Source organism: Triticum urartu, chromosome 7A (assembly GCF_056163025.1).
Source record: "Triticum urartu cultivar PI428250 chromosome 7A, HENAU_Tu73, whole genome shotgun sequence".
Lineage (NCBI taxonomy): Eukaryota > Viridiplantae > Streptophyta > Magnoliopsida > Poales > Poaceae > Triticum > Triticum urartu.
In genome coordinates, this window is record NC_141879.1 from 44,884,145 (window position 1) to 44,898,275 (window position 14,131).

A 14,131-nucleotide genomic window follows, 5' to 3' on the forward strand; every position below is an offset into this window, starting at 1 on the left:
CATGATGCTCACCGCCGTGCGTGAGTAATTGCATCGTAGGCTTGCTGAACGGTGATGGGTTGGATGAGATTTATCATGTAATCGAGTTAGTTTTGTTAGGGTTTGATCCCTAGTATCCATTATGTTCTGAGATTGATGTTGCTATGACTTTGCTATGCTTAATGCTTGTCACTAGGGCCCGAGTGCCATGATTTCAGATCTGAACCTATTATGTTTTCATGAATATATGTGAGTTCTTGATCCTATCTTGCAAGTCTATAGTAACCTACTATGTGTTATGATCCGGCAACCCCGAAGTGACAATAATCGGGACCACTCCGGTGATGACCATAGTTTGAGGAGTTCATGTATTCACTATGTGCTAATGCTTTGTTCCGGTTCTCTATTAAAAGGAGGCCTTAATATCCCTTAGTTTCCAATAGGACCCCGCTGCCACGGGAGGGTAGGACAAAAGATGTCATGCAAGTTCTTTTCCATAAGCACGTATGACTATATACGGAATACATGCCTACATTACATTGATGAATTGGAGCTAGTTCTGTGTCACCCTATGTTATGACTGTTACATGATGAACCGCATCCGGCATAATTATCCATCACTGATCCGGTGCCTACGAGTTTTCCAGATACTAGTTCTCGCTTATTTACATTCCCACTGCTACTGTTACAATCACTACAAAATACCAAAAACATTACTTTTGCTATCTTTACTTTTGTTGCCGCTACCACCACTATCATATTACTTTGCTACTAAACACTTTGCTGCAGATACTAAGTTTCTAGGTGTGGTTGAATTGACAACTCAGCTGCTAATACTTAAGAATATTCTTTGGCTCCCCTTGTGTCGAATCAATAAATTTGGGTTGAATACTCTACCCTCGAAAGCTGTTGCGATCCCCTATACTTGTGGGTTATCAACACAAATTTCTGGCGCCGTTGCCGGGGAGCATAGCTTTATTCTTTGAGTCACTTGGGATTTATATCTGCTTATCACTATGAAGAACTTGAGAGATCCAAAAATTAAGATCTATCCCTCAACTACGAGGGGAGGTAAGGAACTGCCATCTAGCTCTACACTTGATTCACCTTCTGCTATGAGTAAGTTTGCGACACCTACATCTGCTTCTGCTATTCGTTCTGATATGTCGCACGTTATTGATGATGCCACTTTTGCTATGCATGATACTTATGATGAAACTGCTTCTATGCCTGATACTACTGTGCCCTTAGTGAATTTCTTGATGAACAAATTGCTAGGGCTAGAGAAAAAGAAATTATTGAATCTGAATACGATGATGATAGTGATGATGAAAATATGCCTGTTATTCCTGAAGGTTATCTTTTTGATATGCAATCTTCTGCCGCTATTTCTGCTTGCAAAGATAGATATGAGCTTAAGAGGTTATTAATTAAATGGAACAAAGAATCACTTAGAGATAGAATGAAACCCGACCCTGCTTTTGCTACTTCACCTATATGTGTTCCTGATAAAGATTATGAATTCTCTGTTAATCTTGATATAATTACTTTGGTTGAATGTGATCCGTTTTATGGCTATGAATCTGAAACTGTTGTGGCACATCTTACTAAATTAAATGATATAGCTGCCCTGTTCACTAATGATGAGAGATCGCGTTACCTTTATATACTCAAAATATTTCCGTTCTCATTAAAGGGTGATGCTAAGATATGGTTTAATTCTCTTGATCCTGGTTGTGTGCGTAGTCCCCAGGATATGATTTATTACTTCTCTGCTAAATATTTCCCTTCTCATAAGAAACAAGCTGCTTTGAGGGAAATATAAAACTTTGTGCAAATTAAAGAAGAGAGTCTCCCACAAGCTTGGGGGAGGCTTCTCAAGTTACTTAATGCTTTGCCTGATCATCCTCTTAAGAAACCTTAAATACTTGATATCTTTTATAATGGACTAACCGATGCTTCCAGAGATTACCTGGATAGTTGTGCTGATTCTCTTTTCAGGGAAAGAACACCGGATGAAGCTGAAATTCTATTGAATAATATGTTGACAAATGAAAATAATTGGGCACCTCCTGAGCCATCTCCTGAGCCATCTCCTTCTCCAATTACTGAGCCTATTCCTAAACCAACTCCGAAGGAGAGAGGTGTTTTATTTCTCAGTCCCGAAGATATGCAAGAGGCAAAGAAATCTATGAAAGAAGAAGGTATTAAAGCTGAAGACGTTAAGAATTTACCTCCTATTGAAGAAATACAGGGTCTTAAGTCATCGCCTGTTGAAGAAACCTATTATCTCAATTATTTATTTACTGAAGAACCTCCTGATCCCGATATCCCGACACAGGTAGTAAAGGTAAATTCTCTCTATAGATATGATAAAGCTGAAGTCCCTCCTACTAAAATTGCTAGTCAATGCTTGGATGGGTTTGATAACTTTATGTATAAGCAAGATGAATTCAATGCTTATTTTGGTAGACAATTAAAAGAAAATGCTTATATGATTAGACGCTTGGGTGATTATATGGCTAATATTAAAGGTGAACTTAAACTTGTTAGCAAACATGCTTCTATGGTTACCACTCAAGTAGAACAAGTACTTAAAGCTCAAAAAGAAGTGCTTGATGAAATGAATAGAAAGAAAAATGATTATGCTGTTAGAGTGGCTACTAGAACTGGTAGAATGACTCAGGAACCTTTGTATCCTGAAGGCCACCCTAAGAGAATCGAGCAAGATTCTCAAAGAAATAATATTGATGTTCCTAGTTCTTCTAAAAAGAAGAAGAAGAAAAATGATAGAACTGTGCAAACTTCTAGTGAACCTATTGCTGAACCACCTGATAATCCAAATGATATTTCTATGTCTGATGCTGAAACACAATCTGGTAATGAACATGAACCTAGTAAAAATATTAATGATGATGTTCATGATGATGCTCAACCTAGTAATGTTAATGATGTAGAAATTGAACCTATTGTTGATCTTGATAACCCACAATCAAAGAATCAACGTTATGATAAAAGAGACTTTGTTGCTAGGAAACATGGTAAAGAAAGGGAACCTTGGGTCCAGAAACCCATGCCTTTTCCTCCGAAACCATCCAAGAAAAAGGATGATGAGGATTTTGAGCGCTTTGCTGAAATGATTAGGCCTATCTTTTTGCGTATGAGATTAACTGATGTGCTCAAAACGAATCCTTATGCTAAATATATGAAGGATATCATTACTAATAAAAGAAAGATACCAGAAGCTGAAATTTCCACCATGCTTGCTAATTATACTTTTAAGGGTGGAATACCAAAGAAACTTGGAGACCCCGGAGTACCTACTATACCTTGCTCCATTAAAAGAAATTATATTAAACTGCTTTATGTGATCTTGGAGCCGGTGTTAGTGTCATGCCTCTCTCTTTATATTGTAGACTTGACTTGAATAAGCTGACACCTACTGAAATATCTTTGCAAATGGCTGATAAATCGACTGCTATACCTGTCGGTATCTGTGAGGATGTGCCTGTTGTGGTTGCAAACGTTACTATTTTAACAGACTTTGTTATACTTGATATTCCCGAGGATGATAGTATGTCTATTATTCTTGGAAGACCTTTTCTTAATACTGCAGGGGCTGTTATTGATTGCAACAAAGGCAATGTCACTTTTCATGTTAATGGTAATGAGCATATGGTACACTTTCCGAGGAAACAACCTCAAGTTCATAGTATCAACTCTATTGAAAAAATTCCATCGATTATATTTGGAGGTTTTGAATTTCCTCTTCCTACTGTCAAGAAGAAATATGATATTCTTATTATTGGGGATGTGCATATCCCCGTTGAGGTAACTTAGTGTTATTCGAAATTTCTCTGGTTTCATGATTATCGGAATGAGTTTGTTAACAAGACTTGATCAACCTTGTTAGTGGATTCTTTTTTATGAGCATGAGATGGATGAAACTAGAAGCACAAACTTCTGTACCCTCTCTATATTTTCTGTTATTTATATTAAATAAAGTAAAAAATAGTATTTTTCTGTCTGTTTCCTGACTTATCTGTGCAATATAAAAATATCCCGAAAATAAAAGTCCTCAGAATGCCATGCCAATTTAATATGATTTTTTTCGGGAATATTTGAGGATTTACTGTGCAAAAATTACCGCGGGAGGAGCTGCCACCTGGCCACGAGGGTGGTGGGCGCCCCCCCCCTATAGGGCGCGCCCCCTGCCTCGTGGGCCCACGGTGGCCCTCCTCCACTTATCCCAGCACCCATCTTCTTCCTTTATCTCACACAAACCCGAAAAATCAACTCAAGCACGAGTTCCAGCCACTTTTGCTGCGATTTTCGATCTCCTTGCTCAAAGCACATCTCTCAAAACTGCTTGGGGAGATTGTTCCTTGGTATGTGACTCCTCCATTGGTCCAATTAGTTTTTGTTCTAGTGCTTTATTCTTTACAAATTTGTGCTGCATAGGTGACCATGTTCTTGAGCTTGCATGTCAAATATATATGGTTCCAAGTAGTTGTAATGCTTGATATAGGCTCTAGGCACTTGTAGGAGTAGTTGCTATCAGTTTTATTGAGTTTGGTTCACTTTTATTTTGAAGTTACTAAAAATTTCAGATTTTTTCAGAAAATGATGAGGATATTATTGAGGGGCTCATCGATCCAAAGCTCGAAGGAAAAGGCACCAAAGCCTAAGTATAATTTGCCACGCACCGCGGAGATTCGGGCATGTGAATGGCCTTCTGATGATTTCTTGAGAGCAGTCGGTATCTATGAAGATTTTCATGAATTGGCTCACAATGCAGGCCTCACCGCTTTCCTCCATGACCAATGCGATCAGTATCTCTTACTCACAAATACCTTTGTGCAAAACTTTCATTTTCACTCTAGGGACTCACCACCTACGGTGGAGTTTCATTTATATGATGAGCATAAGGAAATGTCACTTTACGATTTCTGTCGGATTTGTTTAGTCCCTTTTGAGGGCAAGACAGAAGAACCACATCATGATGATGTGGCTGGGTTTATTGATAATATCACTGTAGGAGAAACCAGGAAGGTTTCCGATGCACGAGTCACTAGCATACATTTTCCTGTTTTGCGTTACTTTGCATTATTTGCTAGTCTGTTTAATTGGACGCGGAAATTCTGGAAACCTAAGCATCCCTGATTTAATTATTCTGCTCCAAGGTTTATACAGTGATAACACTTTTAGTTTGGGCGGTATTATTGCTAGACGGTTAAATATGAACCGTACTAAGGGCCCCATCTTTGGAGGCATCTATGCCACACGCCTAGCCTCACATTTTAACATACCTATTAGGCATGCTGAGAAGGAAGAAAAGGTGCTGCCCCGTGTTTATCTAGATCATAAAAGTATGGTGGCACATGATTTTATTGTTAAGAATAGGGCAGGAGAGCTTAAATATCAATTGTTCTTTAATAAACATCATCCTAAGACTATTACCTTGCCTGCTCCTTCTTTGTTTGATTTGACTGCAGGCACGTACCTTGTTCCGTTGATGGCTATTCACGCCTACCGGAACCCTGCACCAGTCGAGGAGCCAGAACAGGAACCACAAGATGAGCCTCCACGACAATCTGTTTATTCTTGGGATCCAGAGATGACTGTCAGCCAGTGGCAGTCAGAGTCTTCTTCCTCATCACAGTACGACCCCAACAACTATTATTATGGATATCCGCCAGGCCAGCCGTGGCCATAGACCAACTTAGGCCAAAAGCCTAAGCTTGGGGGAGTATGTATTTCTCACCGACTTTACATTTATGTTCACACACACTCATTGCTAGATGTCGGTGCTCATACTTTTTCACTGTAATATCCATGCTAGTTTATTTTCTTTTTCCTGCTTTCTTCTTGTGTGTTTGTTAGACCTTAAGAAAAACCAAAAAAATTAGTAGTAGCTTATTTTTATGCTGTAGTAGTAATAATTAAAAAGAAAACCCAAAAATATTTCCCGTTCTTCTTTTGCTTGTTGGGAGCTTTCCCGTGTAAATAGTTTTATTTCTTTTCTTCTATTTGGGGGTCAGTAGGAGAAGACCATAATTAAATTATTGAGGTGGCTCTTATATGCATTATTGTTGATTTAACCAAGAGCCTATATTGCCTTGTCTTCTCCTATTTATTGAATGCTCGCAGATTCCAGCTTAGTCCAATGCACGTGCACTCTTATTATTATTCACACTGTTTGGTCGTGCAAGTGAAAGGCAATTATGATGATATATGATGGACTGACTGAGATGAGAAAAGCTGGTATGAACTCGACCTCTTTTGTTTTTGTAAATATGATGAGGTCGTCGTTCTTGATTCAGCTTATTATGAATAAACATGTTTGCAATAACAATTAGAGATCAGAGTTGGTTGTGCCATGCTTGATTAGCTATGAGTTATAATGATTTACCTTGTATGCCGACATGCTATTGAGATGATTATGATGTGGTATGATAGGGTGGTATCCTCCTTTGAATGATTTAAGTGACTTGACTTGGCACATGTTCACGCATGTAGTTGAAACAAAATCAACATAGCCTTCACGATATTTATGTTCATGGTGGATTATATCCTACTCATGCTTACATCCAATGTTTATTAATTTTAATGCATGTACATGGCTGTTGTCGCTCTCTAGTTGGTCGCTTCCCAGTCTTTTGCTAGCCTTCACTTATACTAAGCGGGAATACTGCTTGTGCATCCAATCCCTTAAACCCCAAAGTTATTCCAGATGAGTCCACCATACCTTCCTATATGCGGTATCTACCTGCCGTTCCAAGTAAATTTGTATGTGCCAAACTCTAAACCTTCAAATAAACATTCTGTTTTGTATGCTCGAATAGCTCATGTATCAACAAAGGCTGTCCTTATCTTCCGTGTTAGGCGGGTTATTCTCAAGAGGAGTGGACTCCGCTCCTCACTCACGAGAAAAATGGCTGGTCACCGGGATGCCCAGTCCCATGCTTTATGCAAACTAAATCAAAATTAATTGCAAACAAAACTCCCCCTAGGACCTGATGTATGTTGGAGGCACTCGTTGTTTCGAGCAAGCCATGGATTGATGCTTGTTGGTGGAGGGGGAGTATAAACTTTACCATTCTGTTTGGGAACCGCCTATAATGTGTTTATCATGGAAGATATCGCCATCTCTTAGTTGTTACGTTGACAATGAAAGTATACCACTCAAAATACAATTTATCCCTATTTCAAAACTGAGCTCTGGCACCTCTACAAATCCCTGCTTCCCTCTGCGAAGGGCCTATCCATTTACTTTTATGTTGAGTCATCACCCTCTTATTAAAAAGCACTAGCTGGAGAGCACAGCCGTCATTTGCATTCATCACTATTAATTTATATTGGGTATGACTATGATTGGATCTCTTTTACCATGAATTACAATGTCTAGTCAGTCCTTGATCTTTAAAGGTGCTCTGCATTTATGTTTTGCGGTCTTAGAAAGGGCTAGCGAGATACCATCTTGTTATATCATATTATGATTATTTTGAGAAAGTGTTGTCATCCGAGATTTATTATTATGACTTGCTAGTTGATTATGCTATTGATATGAGTAATGATGAGACCTGAGAATTATTGCAAGTGTGGTTAGTTATGATCTATGCTGAAAACTTGAATGCTGGCTTGACATAGTTACAACAACAAGAGCAAACAGAGTTTGTAAAAGTTTTTCTTTCTTTCTTTCAGTTTGTCAACTGAATTGCTTGAGGACAAGGTCAACAGCTTCTGCGATCACTTTTCTTTTCACATGAATCTTTTTCTGATGTTATGTGTATAAAAGATATTGTACATGAATAGTAGAATGCCATATGAATCTCTGAATACTGTAGTTTGTATATTTTTGTATCTCTAAAAAATATAGTTTGTCTGACAGTTGCCTAGTTGGTTCTTTTGTCAGATTGAAATTGTGGAAGAACTCAAACACTTGTGTGTTTCTTCTCACTCATTTGAAAATATGAACATATATAAAAGTTGCCCTTTGTTTTTAGTTTGGCAACCATGGCCCATGAGCTAGTATAGTACATAGGCTAGTGTTGAGCTCAAGCCTCATGGCATAGACTTGAGTACCAGAAGAACTTGTGTTGAAGCAAATGCAGTTTCGGGAAGACCTCGACGATCATGTTGCCGACGAGGGTATATTTATGATCGAAGTATCCGCTGAAGACCGCCATGGAGATGCAAAACTTGTCGCCTCCAAGGTAGGCCAAGCGGGTGAAGGAAATATGCCCTAGAGGCAATAATAAAGTTATTATTTATTTCCTTATTTAATGATAAATGTTTATTATTCATGCTAGCATTGTATTAACCGGAAACATAATACATATGTGAATACATAGACAAACAGAGTGTCACTAGTATGCCTCTAATTGACTAGCTCGTTTATCAAAAATGGTTAAGTTTCCTAACCATAGACATTAGTTCTCATTTGATAAATGGGATCACATTATTAGGAGAATAATGTGATTGACTTGACCCATTCCATTAGCTTAGCACTTGATCATTTTAATTTACTGCTATTGCTTTCTTCATGACTTATACATGTTCTTATGACTATAAGATTATGCAACTCCCGATTACCGGAGGAACACTTTGTGTGCTACCAAAAGTCACAACGTAACTGGGTGATTATAAAGGTGCTCTATAGGTGTCTCTGATGGTACTTGTTGAGTTGGCATAGATCGAGACTAGGATTTGTCACTCCGATTGTCGAAGAGGTATCTCTGGGCCCTCTCGGTGATGCACATCACTATAAGCCTTGCAAGCAATGCAACTAATGAGTTAGTTGCGGGATGATGCATTACAGAACAAGTAAAGAGACTTGCCGGTAATGAGATTGAGCTAGGTATTGAGATACCGACGATCAAATCTCGGGCAAGTAACATACCGATGACAAAGAGAACAACGTATGTTGTTATGCGGTTTGACCGATAAAGATCTTCATAGAATATGTAGGAACCAATATGCACATCCAGGTTCCTCTATTGGTTATTGACCGGAGACGTGTCTCGGTCATGTCTACATAGTTCTCAAACCCGTAGGGTCCGCACGCTTAAAGTTCTGTGACGATCGGTATTATGAGTTTTTGTGTTTTGATGTACCGAAGGTAGTTCGGAGTCCTGGATATGATCACGGAGATTACGGGAGTCTCGAAATGGTCGAGATGTAAAGATCGATATATTGAAAGCCTATATTTGGACATCGGAATGGTTCCGGGTGAAATCAGGATTTTACCGGAGTACCGGGAGGTTACCGGAACCCCCCGGTAATTGTATGGGCCTTAATGGGCCATAGTGGAGAGAGAGAGGAGGCCAGGGCAGGCCGCGCGCCCCTTCCCCTCTGGTCCGAAATGGACTAGGAGGGGGGCGGCTCCCCCCCTTCCTTCCTCCCTATCTCCCCCTTCCTTCTCTCCTAGTCCAACAAGGGAAGGGGGAATCCTACTCCCGGTGGGAGTAGGACTCCTCTAGGGCGCGCCATAGCTAGGCCAGCCCTCCTCCACTCCTTTATATACGTGGCCAGGGGCACCCCATAGACACACAAGTTGATCACTGATCTTTCTTAGCCGTGTGCGGTGCCCCCCTCCACCATAATCCACCTCGGTTATATCGTAGCAGTGCTTAGGCGAAGCTCTGAGTCGGTAACTTCATCAACACCATCATCACGTCGTCGTGATGACGAAGCTCTTCCCCGAAGCTCTACTGGACCGTGAGTTCGCGGGACGTCACCGAGTTGAACATGTGCAGATCGCGGAGGTGCCGTACGTTCGGTACTGATGATCGGTCGATCGTGAAGACGCACGACTACATCAACCGCGTTGTCATAACGCTTCCGTTTTCGGTCTACGAGGGTACGTGGACAACACTCTCCCCTCTCGTTGCTATGCATCACCATGATCTTGCGTGTGCGTAGGAATTTTTTTGAAATTACTACATTCCCCAACAGTGGCATCCAAGCCAGGTTTGTGCGTAGATGTTATATGCACGAGTAGAACACAAGTGAGTTGTGGACGATACTAGTCATACTGCTTACCAGCATGTCATACTTCGATTCGGCGGTATTGTTGGATGAAGCGGCCCGGACAGACATTACGTGTACCCTTACGCGAGACTGGTTCTACCGACGTGCTTCACACACAGGTGACTGACGGATGTCAGTTTCTCCAGCTTTAGTTGAATCGAGTGTGGCTATGCCCGGTCCTTGTGAATGTTAAAACAACACTAACTTGACGAAATATCGTTGTGTTTTTTATGCGTAGGTAAGAACGGTTCTTGCTCATCCCGTAGCAGCCACGTAAAACTTGCAACAACAAAGTAGAGAACGTCTAACTTGTTTTTGCAAGGCATGCTGTGATGTGATATGGTCAAGACATGATGCTAAATTTTATTGTATGAGACGATCATGTTTTGTAACCGAGTTATCGGCAACTGGAAGGAGCCATATGGTTGTCGCTTTATTATATGAAATGCAATCGTCATGTAATTGCTTTACTTTATCACTAAGCGGTAGCGATAGTCGTAGAAGGAATAGTTGGCGAGACGACAACGATGCTACGATGGAGATCAAGGTGTCGCGCCGGTGATAATGGTGATCATGACGGTGCTTTGGAGATGGAGATCAAAGGCACAAGATGATGATGACCATATCATGTCACTTATATTGATTGCATGTGATGTTTATCTTTTATGCATCTTATTCTGCTTTGATTGACGGTAGCATTATAAGATAATCTCTCACTAAATTTCAAGGTACAAGTGTTCTCCCTGAGTATGCACCATTGCCAAAGTTCGTCGTGCCGAGACACTACGTGATGATCGGGTGTGATAAGCTCTACGTTCATATACAACGGGTGCAAGCCAGTTTTGCACATGCAGAAAATATTCGGGTTAAACTTGACGAGCTTAGCATATGCAGATATGGCCTCGGAACACTGAGACCGAAAGGTCGAGCGTGAACCATATAATAGATATGATCAACACAGTGATGTTCACCATTGAAAACTACTTCATCTCACGTGATGATCGGACATGGTTTAGTTGATATGGATCACGTGATCACTTAGATGATTAGAGGGATGTCTATCTAAGTGGGAGTTCCTAAGTAATTTGATTAATTGAACTTTAATTTATCATGAACTTAGTACCTGGTAGTATTTTGCATGTCTATGTTGTTGTAGATAGATGGCCCGTGCTGTTGTTCCATTGAATTTTAATGCGTTCCTTGAGAAAGCAAAGTTGAAAGATGATGGTAGCAATTACACGGACTGGGTCCGTAACTTGAGGATTATCCTCATTGCTGCATAGAAGAATTACGTCCTGGAAGCACCGCTGGGTGCCAAACCCCCTGCAGGAGCAACGCCAGATGTTATGAACGTCTGGCAGAGCAAAGCTGATGACTACTCGATAGTTCAGTGTGCCATGCTTTACGGCTTAGAACCGGGACTTCAACGATGTTTTGAACGTCATGGAGCATATGAGATGTTCCAGGAGTTGAAGTTAATATTTCAACAAATGCCCAGATTGAGAGATATGAAGTCTCCAGTAAGTTCTACAGCTGCAAGATAGAGAAGAATAGTTCTGTCAGTGAGCATATACTCAAAATGTCTGGGTATAACAATCACTTGATTCAAACGGGAGTTAATCTTCCGGATGATAGTGTCATTGATAGAATTCTTCAATCACTGCCACCAAGCTACAAAAGCTTCGTGATGAACTATAACATGCAAGGGATGGATAAGACAATTCCCGAGCTCTTTGCGATGCTAAAGGCTGCGGAGGTAGAAGTCAAGAAGGAGCATCAAGTGTTGATAGTCAACAAGACCACCAGTTTCAAGAAAATGGGTAAAGGGAAGAAGAAGGGGAACTTCAAGAAGAACAACAAACAAGTTGTTGCTCAGGAGAAGAAACCCAAGTCTGGACCTAAGCCTGAGACTGAGTGCTTCTACTGCAAAGGGACTGTCCACTGGAAGCGGAACTGCCCCAAGTATTTGGCGGATAAGAAGGATGGCAAGATGAACAAAGGTATATATGATATACATGTTATTGATGTGTACCTTACTAAAACTCGCAGTAGCACCTGGGTATTTGATACTAGTTCCGTTGCTAATATTTGCAACTCGAAACAGGGACTACGAATTAAGCAAAGAATGGCTAAGAACGAGGTGACGATGCGCGTGGGAAATGGTTCCAAAGTCGATGTGATCGCCGTCGGCACACTACCTCTACATCTACCTTCAGGATTAGTTTTAGACCTGAATAATTGTTATTTGGTGCCAGCGTTAAGCATGAACATTATATCTGGATCTTGTTTAATGCGAGACGGTTATTCATTTAAATCAGAGAATAATGGTTGTTCTATTTATATGAGTAGTATCTTTTATGGTCATGCACCCTTGAAGAGTGGTCTATTTTTAATGAATCTCGATAGTAGTGATACACATATTCATAATGTTGAAGCCAAAAGATGCAGAGTTGATAATGATAGCGCAATTTATTTGTGGCACTGTCGTTTAGGTCATATTGGTGTAAAGCGCATGAAGAAACTCCATTCTGATGGACTTTTGGAATCACTTGATTATGAATTACTTGATACTTGCGAACCATGTCTCATGGGCAAGATGACTAAAACGCCGTTCTCCGGAACAATGGAGCGAGCAACAGATTTGTTGGAAATCATACATACTGATGTATGTGGTCCGATGAATACTGAGGTTCGCGGCGGATATCATTATTTTCTCACATTCACAAATGATTTGAGCAGATATGGGTATATCTACTTAATGAAACATAAGTATGAAACATTTGAAAGTTCAAAGAATTTCAGAGTGAAGTGGAAAATCATCGTAACAAGAAAATAAAGTTTCTACGATCTGATCATGGAGGAGAATATTTTAGTTACGAGTTTGGTCTTCATTTGAAACAATGCGGAACAGTTTCGCAACTCACGCCACCCGGAACACCACAGCGTAATGATGTGTCCGAACGTCGTAATCGTACTTTATTAGATATGGTGCAATCTATGATGTCTCCTACCGATTTACCGCTATCGTTTTGGGGTTATGCTTTAGAGACAGCTGCATTCACGTTAAAAAGGGCACCATCTAAATCCGTTGAGACGACGCCTTATGAACTATAGTTTGGCAAGAAACCAAAGCTGTCGTTTATTAAAGTTTGGGGTTGCGATGCTTATGTGAAAAAGCTTCAACCTGATAAGCTCAAACCCAAATCGGAAAAATGTGTCTTCATAGGATACCCAAAGGATACTGTTGGGTACACCTTCTATCACAGATCCAAAGGCAAGACATTTGTTGCTAAGAATGGATCCTTTCTAGAGAGGGAGTTTCTCTCGAAAGAAGTGAGTGGGAGAAAAGTAGAACTTGATGAGGTAAATGTACCTGCTCCCTTATTGGAAAGTAGTTCATCACAGAAAACCGGTTCCTGGGACACCTACACCAATTAGTGAGGAAGCTAATGATGATGATCATGAAACTTCAGATCAAGTTAATACCGAACCTCGTAGGTCAAGCAGAGTAAGGTCCGCACCAGAGTGGTACGGTAATCCTATTCTGGAGGTCATGTTACTTGACCATGACGAACCTACGAACTATGAGGAAGCGATGATGAGCCGAGATTCCGCAAAATGGCTTGAGGCCATGAAATCTGAGATGGGATCCATGTATGAGAACAAAGTGTGGACTTTGGTTGACTTGCCCGATGATCGGCAAGCCATCGAGAATAAATGGATCTTCAAGAAAAAGACTGACGCTGACGGTATTGTTACTGTCTACAAAGCTCGACTTGTTGCAAAAGGTTTTTGACAAGTTCAAGGGGTTGACTATGATGAAACTTTCTCACCCGTAGCGATGCTTAAGTCTGTCCGAATCATGTTAGCAATTGCTGCATTTTATGATTATGAAATTTGGCAAATGGATGTCAAAACTGCATTCCTGAATGGATTTCTAGAAGAAGAGTTGTATATGATACAATGAGAAGGTTTTGTCGATCCAAAAGGTGCTAACAAAGTATGCAAGCTCCAGCGATCCATTTATGGACTGGTGCAGGCCTCTCGAAGTTGGAATAAACGTTTTGATAGTGTGATCAAAGCATATGGTTTTATACAGACTTTTGGAGAAGTCTGTATT

The 14,131-nt window shown here is 40.4% G+C and overlaps 1 protein-coding gene across 4 annotated transcripts in view; it reads left to right on the forward strand.

The window, feature by feature from the left end:
• Positions 1–8,055, forward strand: part of LOC125525052 (uncharacterized) — a 144,447-nt gene extending 136,392 nt beyond the window's left edge. For 3 of the 4 annotated variants that reach the window (XM_087535291.1, XM_087535295.1, XM_087535294.1), the window contains exons 5-6: positions 769–4,367; positions 4,600–8,055. In XM_087535291.1, coding sequence (XP_087391417.1) covers positions 2,021–3,406 — 1,386 coding nt within the window. In that variant the 5' untranslated portion in view covers positions 769–2,020 and the 3' untranslated portion in view covers positions 3,407–4,367; positions 4,600–8,055. The remainder of the gene's footprint in view (positions 1–768; positions 4,368–4,599) is intronic. The other variant, XM_087535292.1, reaches the window with a different exon arrangement.
• Positions 8,056–14,131: the final 6,076 nt, after the last annotated feature.